At 44.1% G+C, this 23,507-nt stretch overlaps 1 protein-coding gene and 1 pseudogene across 4 annotated transcripts; both read left to right on the forward strand.

Annotated features, from left to right (window-relative positions):
• The first annotated feature begins 1,616 nt into the window (after nt 1-1,616).
• Nucleotides 1,617-22,741, forward strand: ERMAP (erythroblast membrane associated protein (Scianna blood group)). Of its 4 annotated transcripts, none has more exons than XM_069588370.1 (10): nt 1,617-1,837; nt 10,927-11,016; nt 13,273-13,389; nt 14,083-14,115; nt 15,123-15,155; nt 17,874-17,894; nt 18,640-18,660; nt 18,756-18,782; nt 18,909-18,935; nt 20,800-22,741. In XM_069588370.1, the coding sequence occupies exons 2-10, from the start codon at nt 10,932-10,934 to the stop codon at nt 21,522-21,524; spliced, it is 1,089 nt and encodes a 362-aa protein (XP_069444471.1). In that variant the 5' UTR covers nt 1,617-1,837; nt 10,927-10,931; the 3' UTR covers nt 21,525-22,741. The 4 variants fall into 4 exon arrangements, with proteins under 4 accessions (XP_069444471.1, XP_069444460.1, XP_069444490.1 ...); XM_069588359.1 differs by having other exon boundaries at nt 1,651-1,834; XM_069588389.1 differs by lacking the exon at nt 13,273-13,389 and having other exon boundaries at nt 1,657-1,837.
• Nucleotides 6,621-7,649, forward strand: LOC138439617 (peroxiredoxin-1-like; annotated as a pseudogene).
• Nucleotides 22,742-23,507: the final 766 nt, after the last annotated feature.

Genomic DNA, 23,507 nt, shown 5'->3' on the forward strand with positions numbered 1-23,507 from the left:
CATCATTGCTTTTGCTGGTTCAGGGGAAATGTCAACACTTTGAAAAAGACAAATGATGGCTCAGTGAACATGATCGCACAGGGGTCCCCTGAAAGGATCTCAGGGACTCTCAGAATTAATGGATCCACATTGAGAACTGCTGTCCCAGAGAAACTGTTGCAAATATAAACTGGGTAACACAGGTCAAGAATGTTCATAACAGCGCTATTTGTAAAAGCAAAAGCCCAGAAATAACCCTCACTGTTATCAGTGAGGAAATGGGCAGACTGTTGGTATACTCATATTAAATACAATGATCTGCCACACACTGGGGCTTCCCAGGAGATGTAGTGGCTAAGGAATCCTCCTGCCATGCAGGAGACGCAAGAGACTTCGGGTCAATCCCTAGGTTGGGAAGATCCCCTGGAGAAAGAAACGGCAACCTAGTCCAGTATTCTTGCCTGTAAAATTCCACGAACAGAAGAGCCTGGCAGGTTACAGTCCATGGGGTTGCAAAGAATCAGACATGACTGACCACACACACACCCTCACACACACCACAGTGTTGGATGAATATATTAAAGCTCTATCAATCAGTAGGGATTGATTTCACTCTCTTAATTTGTACTCCACAAAATCAGAGTGCAAGATAAATTCTTCAGTGCAAGAGTGTATTTAGGTGGTGATCCCAGGAATCAGAAATGGTGAATGAGAAGAAAAGGAAGACAAACCGATAAAATGTGCATTACTGAGTTACTGATGATGGTGGGGATCGTCCTTATTCCTGCTGGGAACTCCCTGAGGAATCGTGTAGAATACAGCTTAGAACTGTTCCTCTGGAGATGTGGGGCTGGACCATTTTCCACTGACTTCCATCCCTGATAGCCCAAGCCCCCTTGACCCCCTGGGGCATTAACTTTCCTGAACTTCTAAGCTACTCACAGGCTGAACAGCTTTCTCAAGTTTGAAAAGACTCCCAGTTCGGTAGGCAAAGAACTGCTCTGGCCTGTGAGGTGGAATGCTGGCAGCTTGCCTGCAAGTCTCACTCAGCTACCCTGAAATTGAGTGGGCTGAGGGGACATGGTGTGAGCAACCATAGGTGCTGCTAGACTCAGAAACTAATGTGGAGTGAGAAAAGGAAATCACAGGAACTCATGTACAATGTGCTCCATCTTTGTAAAGTTCAAAAATACATAACAGTATATAATGCATGGGTAAGAATGCAATTATGTATATTATGAACATATAATTATGGATATTCTGGGAGCAAGATAGGCGGGAAAGGGTTTATCACAACTGGGGGACAGTCAGCAGGTTTGTCAGAAAGCACATGTCAGAGTGCAGTTGGAGATAAAAGTAGCGAGTTAAAGAAGGTGGCTAATTGGGTGTCTGCAACCAGTCTTCAATTTAACTCTGAATTGGAAAGTAAAGAGGAGCAAGCTTTTCAGCTTGGGTGTGATAGGAGCAAAATGTATCAAAGCAATCAGCATGCCATTAGCTTGAATGGGAGAAGGAGCTGAGGGGCAGAGGTCCTGTTCCTTACCTGGCACCTGGCGGCACTGGGAGGCTTCCCTGCTTTTAGGAACCTTCTCTTTGCTCTGTTCCTTTATCAGGGGCAGACAGGCAGGGCGTGGCTTGTTGGTGCTTAGGAACAGCTGGAAGAGAGTCTGTGTGGCTGAGGGAGCTCTGGCTGAGAGCCTCAGGCCTTAGAATAAAAGACAAACCTTTCCCAGACCCATCTCTGGAGTCCTTCCTGCTGCTCTGCCTGATGCCTGGTCTCCCTGAACGGGCAGAGGGTGTTTCCAGCTTAGAGACTCCAGTGCAGCCAGTGAGGGACAAAGGGCCAATGCCAAAGGTGGTGAGTCCTCCTCCCTCTCCCCTCTCTTTATTCTTTTCAGTTCTGTGACTTTCTTGGGATCCTCAGGTTCGTTGGAGAAACTATCTCCTTTCTCCATATTCACAAGAACATTTTAGAGGATAAAATGGGGAAATGAGGAACACAAAAGGGGGCAAGTGACAAGGGGACCCAACGGGTTTTGTCAAAAGACTCTCCTTTAGGTATTACTGTCATCGGTGTTAAGTATGACAGCTAACACTTGCTTAGCCCTTACTCTTAGCCAGGTCCTGGCTGTGTGCTTTCAGACTGAACATCTGTATATATGCAGGGTCTTCTTAAGCTGCTTTGACTTGTCAGGGGAGCTTTGGTTGCATATTTTTTTCTGATTTAGAAGTTTTTGAAATTAAACTGTTTCAAACTTAAGGGTGAATGATTTCCTGTGGGGGAAAATATTTCCAACATGTGTAATAGAAAAAAAAATTGTTATTCTATGAAGAATTATATTGCTTAAAGAAGCCATTTAAGAGACAAATGTCCAAATAGAAAAATGGACAAAGTATAAAGACAGGTAGCTGACAAAATTCAAATGGCAAAGAAATAATCAAAGAAGTACAAATTAAAATGATACATCATTATTTTTAATAAGATACCATTTTCTTACTTATTAAAATGACAAAGAATAAAAAAATAAAACCCAGTAATGGCAAGATTGTGGAAAAACAATTCCATATACTTTGGTAAATTGATATGACCTCTATGGAGGGCAATTTGGCAGTGCAAATTAAAAGTCTCATCATTTTAAAGATGGGAAAATCAAGGCCTAAGAGTTTGTGATTTCCTTAAAGTTACAAAGTCACTTAGTTAGAGACCATACTAAGACTAGGACTAAGCCTTATAACCCGAGCTTTAATCCACAGTTAGTTGTAGCGAAGCTTATAATAGAAATGCACTGGGGAAAACCTGAATAGTCTATAATATTATTTTTAAATTTATTTTAAATTATTATATTATTTGAAAAATTCTTGCACATTCATGACATAATACTGAAATTATTAAAAGAATATTTGATGGCATGGAAAAACTACATAATGTAGTCCTTGGTAAAAATGCTGGGTATGAAAAGAGCACATAGAGTATGTGCTGTGCTTAGTTGCTCAGTCGTGTCTGACTCTTTACAATCCCGTGAACTGCAGCCCACCAGGTTCCTCTGTCTATGGAATTCTCCAGGCAAGAATACTGGAATGGGTTGCCATTCCCTCCTCCAGAGGTTATAGTCCTACTTTAAAAGTTATACACCTACCAGAAAAAATATTTGAAGAACTATATTATCTTCAGGTAAAGGAATTACAGGTAATTTCACATGTTTTGGTCGTTTGGTTTTTTTTTTTTTCCTTGTAATATCCAGATTTTCTAAAATAACTAGTATACAAAAAGTAATAAATTTTATTTGATAAAAAATATAAAACAGCTGAAATATCATGGGGCTATGCTAGAGGTGAGAAGAGCTGGCTGACCATGGGTGCCTGTCAGGGCAGGGACCACCCATTTCCAGAAGGCAGTGTGAAGGGTTCCCAGAGCCGGAGTGAATTTGAGGCCAAAGGCAAGGGAACTATAGATGGTCAAAAAGCACATGAAAAGATGTTCAACATCAGTAATTGTCAGAGAAATGCAAATCAAAACTACAATGAGGTATCACCTCACACTGGTCAGAATGGCCATTATCCAAATTTTTTCTACAAACAATACATGCTGGAAAGGATGTGGAGGGAAAGGAACCCTCCTACACTGCTGGTGGGAAGGTAAATTGATAAAGCCGCCTGGAGAACAGTAAGGAGGTTCCTTAAAAAACTAAAAATAGAACTGCCATATGACCCAGCAATCCCAATCCTGAGCATATACATGAAGAAAACCATAATTCAAAAAGATGCATACACCCCAGTGTTCACTGCAGCAGTGTTTAGTGTAGCCAGGATATGGAAGCAACTTAGATATCCATCAACAAAGAAATGGGTAAAGATGCACATATGCACGCTGGACTATTACTCGGTCATTAAAAAGAATGAAACAATGCCATTTGCAGCAATGTGGATGGACCTGGAGAGTGTCATGCTGAGTGAAGTAAGTCAGACAGAGAAAAGCAAATATCACATGATATTGCTTATGGGGGGCACAAATAAATTTATTTACAAAATAGGAATAGAGTCACAGATGTAGAAAACAAATGTACAGTTACCAGAGAGTAAGGATGGGGGAGAGGTAGACTGGAATTGATACATACACACTGTGGGTGTGCGCTCATTCACTCCCGTCTTGGCCGACTCTTTGTGACCTCATGGACTACAGCCCGCCAGGCTCCTCTGTCCATGGGATTCTCTAGGCAAGGACACTGGAGTAGGTTACCATTTCCTTCTCCAGGAGATCTTCCCAACCCGGGGAACAAACCTGGGTCTCCTGCATTGCAGGTAGATTCTTGACTGTCTGAGCCATCAGGAAGCCCATATACACACTGCTGCTGCTAAGTCGCTTCAGTCCTGTCTGACTCTGTGCAACTCCATAGACGGCAGCCCACCAGGCTTCCCCGTCCCTGGGATTCTCCAGGCAAGAACACTGGAGTGGGTTGCCATTTCCTTCTCCAATATATGAAGGTGAAAAGAGAAAGTAAGTCGCTCAGTCGTGTCTGACTCTTCGCAACTCCATGGACTGCAGCCTACCAGGCTCCTCTGTCCATGGGATTTTCCAGGCAAGAGTACTGGAGTGGGGTGCCATCACCTTCTCCAATATACGCACTACAGTATATAAAATAGACAACTAATAAGGACCTATTGTATAACATAGGGAACTACTCAATATTCTGTAATGGCCTATAGGGGAAAAGAATCTTAAAAAGAGTGGACGTATGTATATGTACACCTGATTCACTGCTGTATACCTGAAAATGGCAGAACATTATAAATCAACTATACGCCAATAACATTTTTTTTTAAGACGAGGGGAGATAGTAAGAAGAGAGGACTTTTAATTCCTTAAAGTAGGATGGATACAAGAAAAAATTAAAATCACATGTATAGCAATGAAAAAAATACTCTTTTACATATAGCAATTTGGGGACCTGGTGACTTACAGCAAAGGTAACATCTAGACAGCTGATGATGGCAAATTCTTCCTCACCATCTGTTCACCCTTTTATTTTTTCAGTCTTTTTCTTCTACCTTGTCTCCCCTCTACCATCTTTTACTTTCCAGTCCCTTTCTTTGATTTTTTTCTTCCCATCTGGCTCGGAAACTTCCACTGAATAACATGGTTTTCCTTTACCATTGCTCTGCCCACTGAAGGCTCTCTCAAAAATAGAATTTGAATAATGCCCCTCTTAACTCAGTAATTTTGTAATCTGAAGTATCATATTTCCAAATTAGGATATTTCTAAAGGAGAACTGGGGTCGCAAAGTCAGACATGACTGAGCGACTGAACTGAACTGAACTGAATGGAGAACTGAAAGTTAGACATTCTTGATATGTTGTTTTTCCTTTTAGGAAGCAAGATTATAGCATAATGGAGCTGGGGAAAGGAACTAAAAACTTCAACTAGTCAAAATTCTTTAATTAAATGCATTTTATTTTTGCTAAATTTAGTTTCATGTTACACATTTGCTCATCAATATATTATACTTTATTAATAAGTTGGGAAATAGAGATGAGAAAAAATTGCCCATATTTCCAACCACCTTAATGATTAATGACTACTCATATTTTATAGGCCTTCCTTTTTTTGCTTTTAACACATCATTAGTTTACATTTGAAGCATAGGCTTGATGAACTGTAATTAACTTAGTCATTTCCTTATTGATGTACTTATAGATGGTCCTGTTTTTCACTATTATACAAATACTACTGACATCATGTAAACTTCTGTATTTCAGATTCTTTCCTTAGAGTAGATTTCCAGAATATTTCTTACTGGATCAAAAGCCAAATACATTTCCTTACCTCTTGTTACTTCCCAATCGACAGTGTACTCAGCAAATGTAAGTGAATCTCCCAATTTAAAGATGAAAAATCAGGGCCTAAGAGTTTAAGTGACTTGCTCCAAGTTACAAAGTCACACAGATAGAGAGCCCAAGCCAAGACTGAAAGCAAGCATCTGGCTCTAGTCCTCAATTCGCTAGGGACATAAGCCCCTCTTTTAACTCTTGGTTTTATATAACCTTAGATGTTTGGGAATGTTGTCAAGTAGCTTACTCTCTGCTCTTCTCACGTGAGAGTATGAGAAATAAAATTCACACCTTCAATCAAAATGCTCAAGTCTCGTGTCATGTGAGTCGCATTCTACCCGATGACAGCAAAATACGCATGAAACGTTTACCAAAATAGACCATATGCCAGCCCATAAAATAAGTAAATACATTTCAAAGGGTTGAAGCCACACGAAGTATGTTTTCTGGCCCCAACAGGATTAAACTAGAAATCAATAAGAGAGGTGTGTCTTCTTCCTGGGAGAAGGCAATGGCACCCCACTCCAGTACTCTTGCCTGGAAAATCCCATGGACAGAGGAGCCTGGTGAGCTGCAGACCATGGGGTTACTAAGAGTTGGACACGACTGAGCGACTTCACTTTCACTTTTCACTTTAATGCACTGGAGAAGGAAATGGCAACCCACTCCAGTGTTCTTGCCTGGAGAATCCCAGGGACGGGGGAGCCCAGTGGGCTGCCGTCTATGGGGTCGCACAGAGTCGGACATGACTGAAGCGGCTTAGCAGCATCAGTCTTCTTCCTGACTGGTCTCTGTGGTTCCCGCCTGAGAACTGCTGATAGCAATATGTCTTCAGGAAATGCTGAAATTGGGCACCGTGCCCCTTAGTTCAAAGCAATAGTTGTTGTGCCAGATGGTCAGTTCAAAGATATCAGCCTATCTGACTACAGAGAAAAATATGCTGTGTTCTTCTTTCACTCTCTTGACTTCACCTTTGTGTACCCCATGGAGATCATTGCTTTCAGTGATAGGGCAGAAGAATTGAAAAAACTCAATTGCCGGTCTTTCTTGGTGGTGCAGTGGTTAAGAATCTGCCTGCCAAAGAAGGGGACACGGGTTCGATCCCTGGTCCGGGAAGATTCCATGTGCTGTGGGAAATGAAGTCCATGTGCTACAACTACTGAGCTCACATGCCACAGCTACCGAAGCCTGCGCACCCCAGAGCCTGTGCTCCTCAACAAGAGAAGCCTCTGTAACGAGAGGCCTGGGGACCACAGCAGAAAACAGCCCCTTCTTGCTGCAACTAGCAAAAGCCCTAGAGAAGCAATGAAGGCCCAGTGCAGCCTAAAATAAATAAATTTTAAAAAAGAGACTCAACTGCCAAGTGATGGATGTTTCTGTGGATTTTCACTTCTTGTCACCCAGCATGGATTAATGCACTCAAGAAACAAGGAGGACTGGGGCCCGTGAACATTCCCTTGATATCAGACTCCAAGGGCACCATTGCTCAGGACTATGGGATCTTAAAGGCTGATGAAGGCATCTCATTCAGACCCTTCTTACTATTGACGATAAAGGTATCCTTTGAAAGATCACCACCAGCGACCTTCCTGTTGGCCACTCTGTGGATGAGACATTGAGACTAGTTCAGGCCTTTCAGTTTATTGACACACATGGGAAAGTGTGCCCAGCTGGCTGGAAGCCTGGCAGTAATACCATCAAGTCTGATGTTCAGAAGAGCAAAGAATATTTCTCCAAGTGGCCCTGGGCCATCTTAGGGCCAGGCTGCAGTAGAGGGCCTTGAGAACAAAACCTCCTTTGTCCTACTGCCGTGCTTAAAACCAAGACCTTACACTCCTCCTAGACGTGGTGTGGGACAGGACAGGCCTTTCCTGTGGGAGCTGGGGAGGCAAGCCTCCCTTCCTCTGGAGGGAACGACCTGAGCTGCGTCTTGGGGCAGGCCAACTGATGTGTACAGTAGTAGGGTATATAGTCGTAGGATATCACTTTTAATCTTTTGTAGTGTCTATGAAACGTGAGCTAAAGGGAAAAAAGAAACTAATAGAAAGTTATCTCAAAAAATTTCAAATATTTGGAAACTAGATAATACATTTAATTAAAAGAAGAAATTAAAAGGAAATTAGAACATTTTTCTTTTTTTACTTGTTGAAATGAACACTGTCTTTATTCACAATTTCACAGACAGAGACTGAGGCTTAGAAGTTCTGCTTAAACAATTGGTCGGTAAGTGGTGACTCAGGCTCAGAGCCCTAGTGCTTCCCTGTTGCCCTAAAATGCCTCTCTCCACCTAGTTCTTCCATGTATACTGGGTCCATGGATGCCTGAATTTAATCAGAAGTATAGAATGTATTTTGACTGTAACGAAAATGAAAACGACTGCGTATCAAGATTTGTTGGATGTCGCTAAAGCAATTCCTAAGGAGAAACTTGTGATAAATGACTAATGACTATATTAGAAAAGATGAGTAATATAGTCATCTGTATTGTACTAAGTGACAATATTAGGAAAGAAGACCACAGATCATTGACCTAAGCAACACGGAAAGAAGAACAAATTAAATCCGAAGTAAGCAGAAGAAAGGAATTAATAAAGATCTGAGCAAAAACTAATACAATAAGAAACAGAAAAACATTAGAGAAAATAAATGAAACCAAAAGACGATTCATTGAGATCAATGAAACTGATGAACCTCTAGTCAGACTGATCAAGAAAAAAGAGACATAAATTACCAATAGCAAGAATGAGAGAGGTTCCTCCTGGACTGTGTGTTCCCTTGCCCAAAGTGAACTCTATTTCTCCTCCTTTTTCTCCTTTCCTTCCTGGTCATCCTCCTACTGCCTCTTTTAATAGATTTATTTCCTGATACTCACAGTTATACACATTCAAGGCAGATAATTTAGAAAACACAGAGAAAACTGTAAAGATCATCTTTGTTCTCCTCTCCTACTCTTAGAAATAACCACTGCTTAATATCTACATTCTTGCCTTTTCTCTAAGCATCTTCCCCCTAAATTGTATCTGACTATGCATAATTTTTATAAAGATATTTATTTTATTTGGCTGCATCGGGATTTAGTTGCGGTGCACGGATTCTCTAGTTGTGGCACGTAGGCTTAGTTGCTCAGCTGCAGTTGGGATCTTAATTCCCTGACCAGGAATAGAACCTGTGTCCCCGGCATTGCAAGGTGGACTCTTAACCACTGGACTACCAGGGAAGTCCCTATGCATAGTTGTTATATGCATGCATCACAATTTTAAAACAAAAACTGACAATAGAACCCTAAACCAGTGTGCTGTTTGCCATGAGATAAACAGAACTGGAAACATGTTCAAATCGTGAGTCCATCTTCAGTTTCACAACCTTGCTTTGACCGTCCTACCCACTCCAAGCTCCGTTTTGCCATCTTCCAAGACCTACAGGGATCCAGCCTTATGACTTTCTGGAAAGGATTTGAAATCTTGAAGAGAAGGTAAGAGTGTAAGAGATAGATTCTCTCTTTCTTGAGGGTTTGCATTTGAACTTCAACCCCAGGGGTGCCATGAAAGATTTGTTTCCTGCCCAAGGAATTTCTGGATGGCAGACATGAAATTAACAGACGCTTGCTCCTTGGAAGGAAAGCTATGACAAACCTAGACAGTGTATTAAAAAGCAGAGACATCACTTTGCTGACAAAGGTCCGTATAGTCAAAGCTATGGTTTTTTTCAGTAGTTATGTTACAGATGTGAGAGTTGGACCATAAAGAAGGCTGAGTACTGAAGAGCTGATGCTTTCAAACTGCGGTGCTGGAGAAGACTCTTGAGAGTCCCTTGGACAGCAAAGAGATCAAACTAGTCAATCCTAAAGGAAATCAACGCTGAATAGTCACTGGAAGGGGTGCTGCTGAAGCTAAAGCTCCAATATTTTGGCCACCTGATGCAAAGAGCTAACTCATCGGAAAAGACTCTGATGCTGAGAAAGACTGGGGGCAGGAGGAGAAGAGGGAGACAGAGGATGAGATGGTTGAATGGTATCACTGACTCAGTGGACATGAGTTTGAGCAAACTCTGGGAGACAGTGAAGGACAGGGAAGCCTGGAGTGGTGTAGTCCATGGGGTCGCAAAGAGTTGGACATGAGTTAGTGACTTAGCGACAATAAGGAATTTCAGACAATAGCAAGTGCGGATGGTGACCCACACCTCCCAGGGATGATTGGTCTCTTTCAGTTTAGAAATAATAACAACAGGTATTGGTGACAGGTGCTCTACATGCATCATTTCCTTGAACCCTCGCATTGGCAAGTGAAGAAGGTCCCCCCTTTATACGCTAAGAATTGAAGGCCCAGGACTTCCCTGGTGGTCCAGTGGTTAAGACTCAGTGCTTACACTGCAGGGGGCATGGGTTCGATTCCTGGTTAGGAAACGAAGAAATTCCCCATGGCAGCACAGCACTATCAAAAAAAGAGACAACTTTCCCAGGGACACAGAACTGGGACATGGGTGGAGCTATGACTTGAGCCCAGGTCCTTCTAACCCCAAGGAGTTAGCTGAACTTGTAGAATTAGTGCCTTCATGATGAAATGAAGGGATCTCACTGCCTTAGTTTCTTGTTTCCCAACAGTCAGACTTGAAAAGCTGTCCAGGAAGTGCTTCAGGCTACATCGTGGGCCCATGATTGGCTTGCAACAGGCACTTTCCAAGCTTGACCTGGGACACTAAATGCAAAAAACAGTCAGTCCTTACCATGTTTATCTGGCTAGTTCTGGGTATAAGTTCTCATTCTTCCAGACTCCTCCCTGTGCTGTCTATATCGTAGTTGGTGTCTCACCCTCCTGTCCCCACTAAAGGCATTTATAGACTTAACCATGATGCCAGCCTCTGTGTTGCTAGCTTCCTTCAGTCTTCATAGTAATCTTGCCAGGAGGCATGGTAAGTATACCCATTTCAAAGATGGAGAAACTGAGTCCCAGAGACTTGGCTTACATGGAGCTAAGCAGCAGAGCTGGGATTAGACACTTGGTTTCTGTGACACCAGAGCATACGCTATGCAACCTCCATCTCCGCCTCACCTGCTGGGTGGTACCCTTTCTCACATCAAGCTGACTGACTCTTTTTGATGTCTCCCTGTGTCTGTCCTCCTAGTTTGGATGAAGATGCCAAGTTGCTCAGGCTCCTGGCTCTCTAGATGCTTCACCACACTGGTCTTCTTCCAGCTGCCTTTGCACATGTTAGGTAAGAGTTTCTGAACCTCTTTCCCTGCCTAGGACATTGGGCAAAGGTGTCCAACAGAGCCAGGGACAGCACTCTGGGGAGTGTGTACTGCACCATCTGCGGCATGGCCCTTGGCCAAGAGGAGACCAGCCATGGTCCTAGGAGATAAATGCAGGGCAGGAAAAAAGCCTGAAGTCCCTGGTGGTTCCAGAGAAAACTCCTATGCTAGCTGAAACTTAAGAAAGCAATTTTGGGGTTTTTAAAATTCTGTCAATAACAAGTGTTTATTGTGGACAATTTGAAAAAATACAGAACATTTTAAAGAAAACCCTAAATGGCCTAGAACCTCATAAATTGGAAAGAACAACTGCTAACATTTGAGGGCATTTCTTTTTTTTTACCATTAAAAAACTGAAATATAGTTAATTTACAATGTTGTGTTAGTTTCAGATGTATAACAAAGTGATTCAGTTTTATATAGATCTACATATATAGACATATATATGTCTATACACTATATATGTCTATATGTAGATATACAGTGGAGGGATTTCTTTGAAGACTTTCTTGTATGTCTGTATCTCTGAGTGTTCATATGTTTACGTGTATGTATTCTTCTGCCCGGGTTTATTTGTTTCCCTCCATTTACAACACCATGAACATTGTTCACCCATGTCCTTAAGTCATTCTCTGCAGCATGGTTTTTAAGGGCTGCATAGTATTTCATTGTGTGGTTCTAGCAAAACGCAATTATTCAGATCTCCATTTCTAGACATCTGAAGGTTTCCATTTTTTCCTTATATTATCATAAACGGTGCAATGCACATCTTAGCACATATTTTGGGGAGTGATTCTGATTGTTTTCTTAGAATGAGTTTCTGGAAGTAGAATTAATGGGTCAAAACGGTATGACTCTTTTAAAGACTCTTGAAACATGGAGCCCTGTGGCAGAGCAGAGTGGTTTTAGAGCCAAGAAAGACTGTGGTCTTGGGTCCCAGATGGGGAGGAGTCATGGACCTCTGCCAGCCCCTTTTGTCTTTTCTCTCTGTCCCCCCTTTCTCTTACTACTGCCACTGTCTCTCACTAAGAGCTAAGTGCCTGACCTCATTAAATCTCCCAATGGAATAGAATTGGCAGGCCAGGCTTGGTGAGCCTGTCTCTGGCCTGGGGTCACGCAGTGCTGAGCAAAAGACTCGCATCCAGCTTATGCTCTTCGCTGCTTGTCATAGAGCCTCTTCTGCTGTTATTTCCTCCTCCACTTTGTCTCTCCTTTCTCCTTTCTCTCCCGCCTAGACATTCAGCTTGCTGCTGTAGCTCTATAGAAATTGGTTTGCCCTGGCCAACAGGGCTCAGGGCAAAGGGTTCACTGACTGCTGTTCTGTCCTGGAGTGAGGACTGGAAGGGGAAGCAGGTGGGTGCTCACAAGATGATAGGGGATTCCTGAGGGCGCAGCTCCTGTTCTCCAAAGTCTCTGGGTAGTTTTTCCATATGGGGTAGGGTGAGATTGTGGTTTAGGTGCTGAGTTTCTCTCTCTCTCTCTTTTTTTTTTTTTGGTCTTGTCTTACACCTTTTATTCTTTTTAAATTAAATTTATTTGACCATGCTGCACAACATGTGGGATCTTAGCTCCCAAATAAGGAATTGAACCCATGCCCCCTTCACTGGAAACACAGAGTCTTATCCGCTGGACCACCAGGGAAGTCCCTAGATGCTGAGTTTTTTTTTAAATTTACTTTATTGTCGGCTGCGCTGGGTCTTCTTGCTGCCCATCAGCTTTCTGCAGTTGTGGTGAGCAGAGGCTGCTCTCTAGTTTTGGTGCTCGGGCTTTTCATCGTGGCGGCTTCTATTGTTGCAAAGCACAGGCCCTAGAGTGCGTGGGCTTCAGTGGTTCCTGAGTATTGGCTCAGTAGCTGTGGTGCACGGGCTTAGCTGTCCTATGGCCTGCGGAATCTTCCTGGAACAGGGATGGAACCTGTGTCCTCTGCACTGGCAGGAGGATTCTTAACCACTGGACCACCAGGGAAGTCCAAGTTGCTGAGTTTGACTCATTGTCCTCAGGCAGGGTCATTGAAACCAATCCTGAGAGATAAACATCTCACTTTAAAGTCATCCCTTGGTCATCTTGGCCTTGAGTTGCTGAGAGAAGCAGAGACCCTCACCATCTTGGCTTAAGGTGTCTCTTGAGGTGACAAAGGCTGTTGGGATGTGCCTGAGACACCTGCTCCCTTGGCACGGGAGCAGCTCTGAGTGGGTGGTCACAGGTGGTTTCTGTTTCAGCCGAATCTCCAGATAGCTTCTCGCCATCAGCCGTGGCTCTTACTGTGATCCTACCTGTTCTGGGGATTTTCATCGTGGTGGGCCTTTACATCATCTGGAAGCAAAGAAGGTCAAAAGGTAACTGAGTGGTAAGGGAGCCCAGACTGGCAGGAAATAGTACTCCAGACTCTCTAGGGAAAGGCTGGGAGGATGCCGACACAGATTCAACAGTTATCCATAGGTTGTCTGGGAGAAAACTGGTAAAGCCATGCTCTCGGAGTCCACATTGCAGAGAGGATCAATAGGAAACTCCTGGGCAGGGCTGTGAATTCTTATCTTTAGAGAAATTAGCACATAACACATCCTGCCAATCTTCCAATTAAACTAAGAACTCAGGTTGTATCCACTGGATGAAACCCTTAATAGGCTTGCATTTCCTGGCTCTCAGGGTTGCAAAGGACTTTGAAAATCACAGAATCCAACGCTCCTTTCTGCATCGGATGGTTTGAAGACCCTCTAATCCTTTCTAATGGTCACACACTCATAGTGACAGGGAACAAAATCCTGCTCAGGCCGCCTGTGGACAGCTCTGCTCGTTAGAAAAGCTGCTGCTGCTGCTAAGTCGCGTCAGTTGTGTCTGACTCTGTGCGACCCCATAGATGGCAGCCCACTAGGCTCCTCCGTCCCTGGGATTCTGCAGGCAAGAACACTGGAGTGAAAAAAAAAAGAAAAAAAAAAAAGAACACTGGAGTGGGTGTTAGAAAAGGGCCTTCCTTAAAAAAAAAAGAAAAGACCCTTCCTTAAGCTGACGTCTCTCTCTCTCCCTTCCAGAGAGGCTTCTCTATGAACATGCGATGGAGGTAGGTAAGTGTCCTGGGCTGGGTGGAGATGTTTCTCCGTTTTGTTCATTTTTGTGTCCCCAGGACCCACTAATCTAAAGTCTGGACCTGCAGATCCCAGCATCTGCTGTCCTAGGTGGTGACAGTAGTAGGGAGGGGGATCAGCACCTGTCATTTCCACTTTCTGACGACTCTTTCTTGTAATATCTTGCCTTCCAATGTGTTTGGCGGTTTTGTCTGTGAACTCATGGCTTGATCTGATTCTGGGAGAGTCGTGGAGGTCTAACATAGGGGACATGTTTATCCATTCAACAAATAATTGATAATTCTCTGCTAAGTGGTTCAGACTATATATACCAGATGCTTGTGACACAATGGTGGGTGAAAGTGGACACAGTCTTTGCCTTCTTGGAAGCTTTGATCCAGTCAGGGAGGTACACGCGAATTTAATAGTGAGACAAATGCCTCAGATGGAAGTTCTGAAGGCTGGAGAGATGGTGGCTGGATGAAACTAACCTGACTTCAGGGATACAAGAGGACTTTCCAAAGGAAGTGATGTTTGGCCTGGAAGATGGACTGACAAGGGGGAAGAGAGCTCAGAAAACCACCCGCAGCAGAAGAGCTTGAGAAAGAGACGTGGTGCCTGCATGAGGGGAAAGGTGGCAGCAGATGACGCTGCAGAGGGAGCCAGGGACCAGCATGTGAGGCCCTGGGGATCCCAGGAAGGTCTTCATCTTCCTCCTTGGAGCAGTGGTGAAGCTGTGCATGGGATATCCCAACCAGAACTATGCTTCCAGAAAGCTCTTTTCAGCTGCTGTGTTGAGAGGAGACCAGAGGGTGGAGACAGAATGTGAGGGCAATTTGGGCCACTCTTTCTGGCATCCTGATGGGAGGTGATGAGGGCCTGAATCAGGGAGGAGGAGGTATGAGATAGGCGAGGATATGTTCAAGAGCCCATAAACTCAGTTAGAAGCAGGGACCCTCAAGAAAATGGCATAGAATCTCATTTTCTTTTACTTTTCCTTCCTCTAGAAAATCTTCTCTCCGACCATGCGAAAGAAAAAGGTAATTCTATGTATAGCATAAGGGGCAGGGAACAGACAGCATGTTTTTTCTCCTTCTGCATAAATGCTGACAGTCGCTTGTTAAACGTACAATATACATATGTGTATGTGTACACAGGCACACACTCCCCACACATATCTCCTCTGTTAGTATTATTGGGCTTTGCTTTCCACTGTCAAGGGTTGTTAGCTATGGGTGAGGGGACGCCTGTGGTCAGAATTCATTGGGCCATTCACTGGCTTTTCCAGCAATCACCTAAAAAGAAGATCTATACACTATGTAAAAATATATTAAAATGGTATTATGGGGGACTTCCCTCGTGGTCCAGTGGTTAAGAATCTGAACTTCCAATGTAGGGGGCACAGATTTGATCCTTGGTTGGGGAACTAAGACCCTGCAGGCTGTGTGGTACAGGTCCCAACTTTTTTTTAAAACAAGGTATTACAGGATGTACGAGAATCTCAAGGACCCATACAAACTTTGCATTGACAGAGGTGGTGCGATACAGTGGGAGGATCATAGGTGCTGGAGTCAGCAGCAGCTGGTTCAGATCTGCCATTTACAGGCTTGGGTTAAGTCACTTTACTACTCTGAGGTTTGGTTTCCTCATCTGTAAAATTGTGATAATAAATCCTCTCACCTGACTGTTTTCAGTATTATCAAAGACAACTTAAAAAAAAAAAAACAAAACCACAACACCCTCCTGTTACAATTCCTGAAACCTTTCTCTTATTACCATTTTGTCTTCATTAATTAAATGCTTGCTCTGGGCCACTGAGGGTAAAAGATAGAACCCTGGATTCAAAAAGCAGGTGGGACTCTGCCCTTTGAAAGTCTATCTGGGAAGACAAATCATTGTCTTCTAGCTCAGAAATGGCTCCACATGCAATGATTTCGGCATCTCCTCCCTTCCCGGCTCTCATCTCCTCTGGGCTGGTTAAAGTGTGGGATGCAGCCTCAGGGATGCGATGACCGTGCAATGACCATCCTGTCCTAGAAGGGAAGGTACCGTGTGGGATAGGAGGAAAGCCTCCAGCTAGGAGTCAGACAGACTTGCGTGTGAATCCTGCCTCCTTGGCCACTTGCTGCTGCTGCTGCTAAGTCGCTTCAGTCGTGTCCGACTCTGTGCGACCCCATAGACGGCAGCCTACCAGGCTCCCCCGTCCCTGGGATTCTCCAGGCAAGGACACTGGAGTGGGTTGCCATTTCCTTCTCCAATGCATGAAAGTGAAAAGTGAAAGTGAAGTCACTCAGTTGTATCCGACTCTTCGTGACCCCATGGACTGCAGCCTACCAGGCTCCTCCATCCATGGTATTTTCCAGGCAAGAGTACTGGAGTGGGGTGCCATCGCCTTCTCCGCCTTGGCCACTTACTAGCTGGATAATCTGGACAAATTTCCATGTCCCTCTGAGCCCCAGGCCACCACTCTGTAAAATGGGAATAATCATTATATGCGCCTCACATTGTTGAGAGGATTCAGGACCTACATCATAAGAACAGGACGCAATGAATGGAGGCTGTTGGTAGTGAGAATGATAAAATAATGTCTTATTGGGAGGCTGTATCATATTCAGCTTCACTGCCCCAATGCCCTGGAGAAGGCAACGGCAACCCACTCCAGTACTCTTGCCTGGAAACTCCCATGGATGGAGGAGCCTGGTAGGCTGCAGTCCATGGGGTCACGAAGAGTCGGATACAACTGAACGACTTCACTTTCACTTTTCACTTTCATGCATTGGAGAAGGAAATGGCAACCCACTCCAGTGTCCTTGCCTGGAGAACCCCAGGGACGGGGGAGCCTGGTGGGCTGCCATCTATGGGGTCGCACAGAGTCGGACACGACTGAAGCGACTTAGCAGCAGCAGCAGCCCCAGTGCCCAGCACCTAATGCATGTCCAGCCCTTAGCACAGGGCCTGACAGTAAACTCAGATGGATCACTTTAACTCTGTGGTGGGGCCAGTGCTGAGCGGAAACGTGGGCGGGCAACCCTTCCAGAGAAGCTGGTGGTGCTCCCCAAAGCGCAGAAGCATATGCACGTGTCCCAGACCTCCTGGGGTCACAGTTCTTCAGGGAGGGCCACTGTAGAGAATAATAGAACATGTCAGTAAGTGAACAGTGGGTCTTCAGCTGGTTTTACACCATGAATATGATGGCATAGCATAGTGTGGTGCATGTTCAGTCATGTCTGACTCTGTAACACCATGGACTCTGGCCCACCAGGCTCATCTGTCTAAGGAATTCTCCAGGAAAGAATACTGGAGTGGGTAGCCATTCCCTTCTCCAGGAAAGAATACTGGAGTGGGTAGCCATTCCCTTCTCCAGGGGATCTTCTTGATGCACGGATCAAACCCAGGTCTCCTTCATTCCAGGCAGATTCTTTACCATCTGAGCCACCAGGGAAGCCCAACAGTTATAAAAGAGCAGCAAGGCATACACTCATGGACACTGGTTAAAAACATATGGAAAAATTCATACAGACAGTGAAAGGAAACCAGACAGACAAAGGGAAGGGAAGAGGAACCAGAGTCAGGGTAGTCCAGGTCATCCGGAAAGTGGAACTGGCACCAGTGAATTTCCACATCTGCCCTTAGGGAGATGTGACTGGATTGGGGGCTGATGGGATCGTCATCATCTTTTCCACTGGGGGGCGGCGGGGGGGGGGTGACTGGCATGATGAGCCCTCCTGCTCACTTGTGCTTCTTTCTCTGTTTTCTAGGACGACTCCATAAAGCTCTCAGTAAGTTCTGCTTCTCATCTGTGCTCCAAACCTTCTGCAGACATCTTTGTTTTAGGATGAGAGTCCCAGATTCACCTCCTGGGGCAAAAGAGAGGGGGCAAGCATATGGGGGGCGGATTTTTTGGCTTCATAAAGGCCTCTTTTTTTTTTTTCTCAAATATCCCCTGCTCTTGTTTCCTGCACAATTGTTATCTGGTCTCTAAAAAGGACATGTTTTAGCAAGAAGAGGGGTACCTCCTACAGGTGAAGTCATCAGGAAGACACTTCTATCACTCAGGCATGACATTCAGTTAGGTGGAATCCAAGGTAGATGGATCCTCATTCAACTGGATACATGGAGCAGTGCTTCTCAACCCTTTCATGTATGAGAACCTCGTTATAACAACTATCCCAAATCCTCAAACACGTGACGTATCTACATGATTTCACACAGAAAATATGCATTAGAAAATCTAATGGAAATTCAATAACAGTTTTAAATGAATCTATATTTTATTTTTCTCCCACAATATTGCATACATTTATGTGAGATGTATTGTACATTCAGTCTGCAGGTCATTTTGGCTCCCATAGGAACTTGCTGACCCTCTGCATTACCACTGGGGCCCTGGGCTGGGAGTCATTGCTGTTGAAACACGGTCGTGGGGGAAGGATCTGCTCTAGGAGTGTGGCTGGGATGGGACTGGGGCATCACAGGCATGTAGAAGCTTTCATTCTGATTTGTCAAATTCTTTTAATTCTCTAGAGAAACTCCGGAGAGAACTGAGTAAGTACCCCTGCTCTTATAACTTCCATAACATCTTCTTTCCTGTTGATTCTGTTTCCAATGAGAACTCATACTCTGTGTTTCTTCTTTTGTAGAGTTAAAAAGAGCTGCAGCAAACTCAGGTGAGATGCACTTTCCCCATCCAGCACCCCCTCATCCTTCCACCATTCCCCACCTCCACCCTGTATCAGAAAGTCTCCATTTATTTCTCCGTCACTTTAACAATGCCCTTTTTTCCTGTCTTTCAGGCTGGAAAAGGGCCCGACTGCACTTTGGTAAGGTACACCCGTCAGATGGATCCACAGTTGAGAGCCCATGACTCTGTTCCTTTAGAAGGCACATTGTAATTTTAACAAATTTTAGGTCTGATCTGTTTATCTGTTAATCAAATTTTGAAAATCTTTTATTTTGGGAGGATCAAATTTAGATTTAGAAAGTCTCCTTTCTTTTAAAACACTGATAAATATTTGGTTTACTTTTCTTAAGGGTATTCGATGATTTTTGAGATTTTTCTTAAAATTTGTATTTTATCTCTGTGACTTGTCTGCTCCTGTCCTATTCTGGCTACTTTTCAATTTGTGGGGACTTTTTGCTATATTAACCCTTGGTCGTATGTTTCACACAGTATGTTTCTGAGTTTTTCATTTACATGTTAATGTCCTCGACGTATTTCTTTTGAAGCATGAGTGTCTTATTTTTCTGTAGTCAACTCTATTCATCTGTTCCTGTGTAGTCTCTGCTGTGCTTTCAGGTTGAGCAGTCCTTCTTTTCCCACTGTTGGACAGCTAGTCAGTGCTCCTGTCTCTTTCTACGCATCTGCCACAGCCTTCTTTCTCTGAAGATCCGTTTCCTTGGTGAGTGGTGATTCTCAGAGAAGAGAGTGAGTTGGGCAGAAGCCCCAGCAATGTAGACTGCAAAAAGGTTTCATAGTTTTATTTGAAAAGATTTGCACATCTCTTCATTTTTTTCCCTAGATCGCATATTTTTGTTGCTGTTTGAATGAGACCTGTTATTTTCACTGCTTTTCTGCCCTTCCTGCGTTTTCCAAGATGCTCATCCCCCTTCCATTCAGAAGGTTTTTGTTTAGGCAGGAACAATAGAATCCATGAGTCGGCCCATTGAGAAAACACCGGGTTACCTCTATTGACATTCTGCTGCTGCTGCTGCTGCTGCTAAGTTGCTTCAGTTGTGTCCGACTCTGTGCAACCCCATAGATGGCAGCCCACTAGGCTCCTCTGTCTCTGGGATTCTCCAGGCAAGAATACTGGAGTGGGTTGCCATTTCCTTCTCCAATGCATGAAAGTGAAAGGCAAAAGTGAAGTCGCTCAGTTGTGCCCGACTCTTAGCGACCCCATGGACTGCAGCTTACCAGGCTCCTCTGTCCATGGGATTTTCCAGGCAAGAGTACTGGAGTGGGGTGCCATTGCTATTGATATTCTGGGAACTCACAAACCCTTTTCACTCTCCTAGTCTGATTCATTCCCACTACTTGACTGAGTGTGCATTTTGTGGATTTAACTCTACGAAAGGAGCCTGTTTTTTCACTTGGGGAAGGAAGGAGATTCATTGTCACCCTCATAATCTATAATTTTAAGGAAGTTATCTCTCTACATTAACATTTTAAGATGATGACTACAAGCAATAATTTTAGTTAAGAAAATGAGCATCACACACTCATTATCGAGTGCATTAGCTCATCAAATCTGCACAACAGCTCTCCAACATCGGTGCTGCTATTATTCCCACTTTACAGATGAAGGTTTAGAGATGATTAACAAGCCCAGTATCACATAACTAGTGTAAGACAGAGCTGGGGCTCCAATATGCTATCACGCTACTGGGTCTAACATCACAACTTGTTTATTACCATACGTGAGAGCCCTTTGGACCAGCAAAGACAAAAGCAGTATTTCTTAAGGATTAAGACAGCTTCACAGACAGATGAAAAACATTTCCCTCTTTTACTTAATCCACTAGTAGATCTGGGAGACTGGACAACATATTTTTTTTAGTTCCAGGACATGTGGGGATGAGGGCACCATGGTTGCAGACCGAGAGATGATTATTCCCCCCACAGCTACTCAGAGGTCGCTGGAGACTTAGCTTCCTAAAACCTCACCTCTCTGTGACTCTCTGCAGTGACTGTGACCCTGGACCCAGACACAGCGCATCCCAAACTCATCCTGTCTGAGGACCGCAAGTGTGTGAAGCTTGGAGACACAAGGCAGCCTGTGCCCGACAATCCCGAGCGATTTGACTTCGTTGTCAGCGTCCTGGGCTCCGAGTACTTCATAGCTGGCTGTCACTACTGGGAGGTGTCTGTGGCAGACAAGACCAAATGGGCCCTGGGGGTGTGTAGTGAGTCAGTGAGCAGGAAGGGGAAGGTCACCGCCTCGCCCGCCAACGGACACTGGCTCCTGCGACAGAATCAATGGAATGAGTACGAGGCCCTCACATCCCCGCAGACCTCCTTCCGCCTGAAAGAGCCCCCGAGGTGTGTGGGGATTTTTCTGGACTATGAAGCAGGAGTCATCTCCTTCTATGATGTGACCAACCAGTCCCACATCTTTACTTTCACCCACAGTTTCTCCGGCCCCCTCCGCCCTTTCTTTGAACCTTGCCTTCGTGATGGAGGGAAAAACACGGCACCTCTAATAATCTGTTCTGAACTCCAGAAACCAGAGGAATCAACTGACCCCAACACAGAAGAAAAAGGCCAGGCTAATGGAGAGGTGCCTCTGCAGGTGGACCCTTTCTTGCTCCCTGCTCAGACGTCAGAGCTTGTCCCACTCAAAGATATGATCCTGTCCTGGTCCTCTGACCTTGGCCCAGCCCTTCAGGGGCTCAAGGTTCCTTCTTTTTAGGGATGGGCCTCATCACCTGATTCTCAGACTCTCTAGCCCAGTGCCCTGGACTTCAGTCTCCTGGTCCAGTGATTCTGGACCATCTCCACTCCTTTCACCCAACCCAAACCCCTTTATGGTTTCTCTGGCACCACTTTCTCCTAGGGCTCAGTTTTAGAATTTCTGGGAACTTGAAGTTTCCATTGCCCTGGAAGAATTCTTGAAAACCAGATGAACAATCAGATTAGGTTTAGGTGATGGTGTGGAATGTGTGCCACTGAGATATAGGGACTCTCTACTCAAGGGGCTTCTTAAAAGCCTTCATCCTGCCTCACCCTGCACTCAGGCTTGTAGTTATGAAGTTAGGATGCCCAGTCCTGACTTATTTATCACATCAAGAATTGCTTTTATCCTTTTCTCAGTTCAGGCCTCTAACCCCCAAGGACAGCTTTTTAAAAGTAAACTTTTTTTGGATCACATACTCTTCCTTCTTTCTTCTGGAATATAGAGCAGAGGGCCAGAGAGATTTAAAAAAAGAAAGTCACTGTTTTCTATTCCCTTGATGCTATCTACAACATAGTTTGGTGACATGCAGAACTAATATGTGGATGTGTTAAGTCACTCAGTTGTGTCCAACTCTTTGCGACCCTACAGACTGCAGCCCACCAGACTCCTCCATCGCTGGGGATTCTCCGGGCAAGAATACTGGAGTGGGTTGCCATGACCTCCTCCAGGAAATCTTCCCAATCCAGAGATGGCACCTAGGTCACCCACATTGCAGGCAGATTCTTTACCATTTGAGCCACCAGAGGATGTTTACAAAGCTAACTTGGTGATAGCCGGGTATGGGGACTGTAAACGTGGTAGCCGTAATCTTAATTTTGATAAACCTAAGGATCACCATCAGGAAGATAGGAAGCAAGGCTTCATACAGGGTAGACCAGCTGTGTGTGGCCTTGAAAAGGCAGCTGTGGGTGAGGCCGTGTGTTACACTGATCCTTTTGAATCCCCTCTGAGATTCAGAAAGGAATTTTTTGTTTGCTTTTGTACAGTCCTTAAATAAAAGCTTGGTATTTGTCGTTTGGCATGCTCTTATTTTCATTGGGAATGAGAAGTTGTAGGGAAAGGCTTTGGACTGATAAGCAAAAGGCACATTACAGGACTGCTTTTGAAGAGCCTTGATTCCACCCATGTGAGTTTAACCACAGTTAAAAATAAAGCCACAGTTTTATTTCTGAGTCTGCCTTCTCAGTATTTCATTTATATCCATTTATAAAGTTGTAGTGTATGTGGGCAATTTATATTTCACTCATCCATATTTAGTTTCAAACATAATTTGTGACTATCCCAGTCTTAAAACGGATTCACATTGTTCACACTGGTTGCACCCAAGAAAACTTACCAACAGGAAAGAGAACTGACATTTGTGGTGGCAGAAGTATTACATATGTTAAGTCATTTAATTCTTACAGTAATTCAGCCAGGGATTTTACAGGGGAAGGAAATAACACAAGGTGGTAGAACTGGGATTATAAATCTAGTGTGTCTGTCTCTGAAGACAATACTCTTTTTTCGCTTTGCACTGAAATACCTTGAAGATGTGAGAGGCTTGTAGAATTTTAGCCTACATATTTGATTAGATTTTTTAAAAATTAAACCTGAAAGAAAAAAACCCTTAATCCTGGATAGTGGTCTTGTTGTGTCTGAATCGATGAACAAAAGTCAAGTTTAACTAAGTAGCACTCAGAGAAATCTCTCTGCAGGGACTTCGGGAAACTGGAGGTGGTTCCTTGGCCAGGGAATGTTTAGCTTCGCCGATAACGGTATTGGATTAGTTGATCTTTCAACTCCCTTTCAGGGAGAGGCATAAATTAGGAGCACGGAATTAACAGATATAAACTAGTATCCATAAAATAGATAAGCAACATGTATTTACTGTAGCACACAGGCAATATCTTGAAATAACCTATAATGGAATATAATCTGTAAACAACAACTAGCCCC

The sequence above is a fragment of the Ovis canadensis genome, chromosome 1 (genome assembly GCF_042477335.2).
Source record: "Ovis canadensis isolate MfBH-ARS-UI-01 breed Bighorn chromosome 1, ARS-UI_OviCan_v2, whole genome shotgun sequence".
NCBI classification, from domain to species: Eukaryota; Metazoa; Chordata; class Mammalia; order Artiodactyla; family Bovidae; genus Ovis; species Ovis canadensis.

Coding starts and splice junctions, on each gene's coding strand:
- ERMAP (XM_069588370.1), top strand. CDS start 10,932: ATGAAGATGCCAAGTTGCTCAGGCTCCTGGCTCTCTAGATGCTTCACC. Junction 14,116..15,122: donor TGAACATGCGATGGAGGTAG/GTAAGTGTCCTG, acceptor TCCTTCCTCTAG/AAAATCTTCTCTCCGACCAT. Junction 18,661..18,755: donor GAAACTCCGGAGAGAACTGA/GTAAGTACCCCT, acceptor CTTCTTTTGTAG/AGTTAAAAAGAGCTGCAGCA.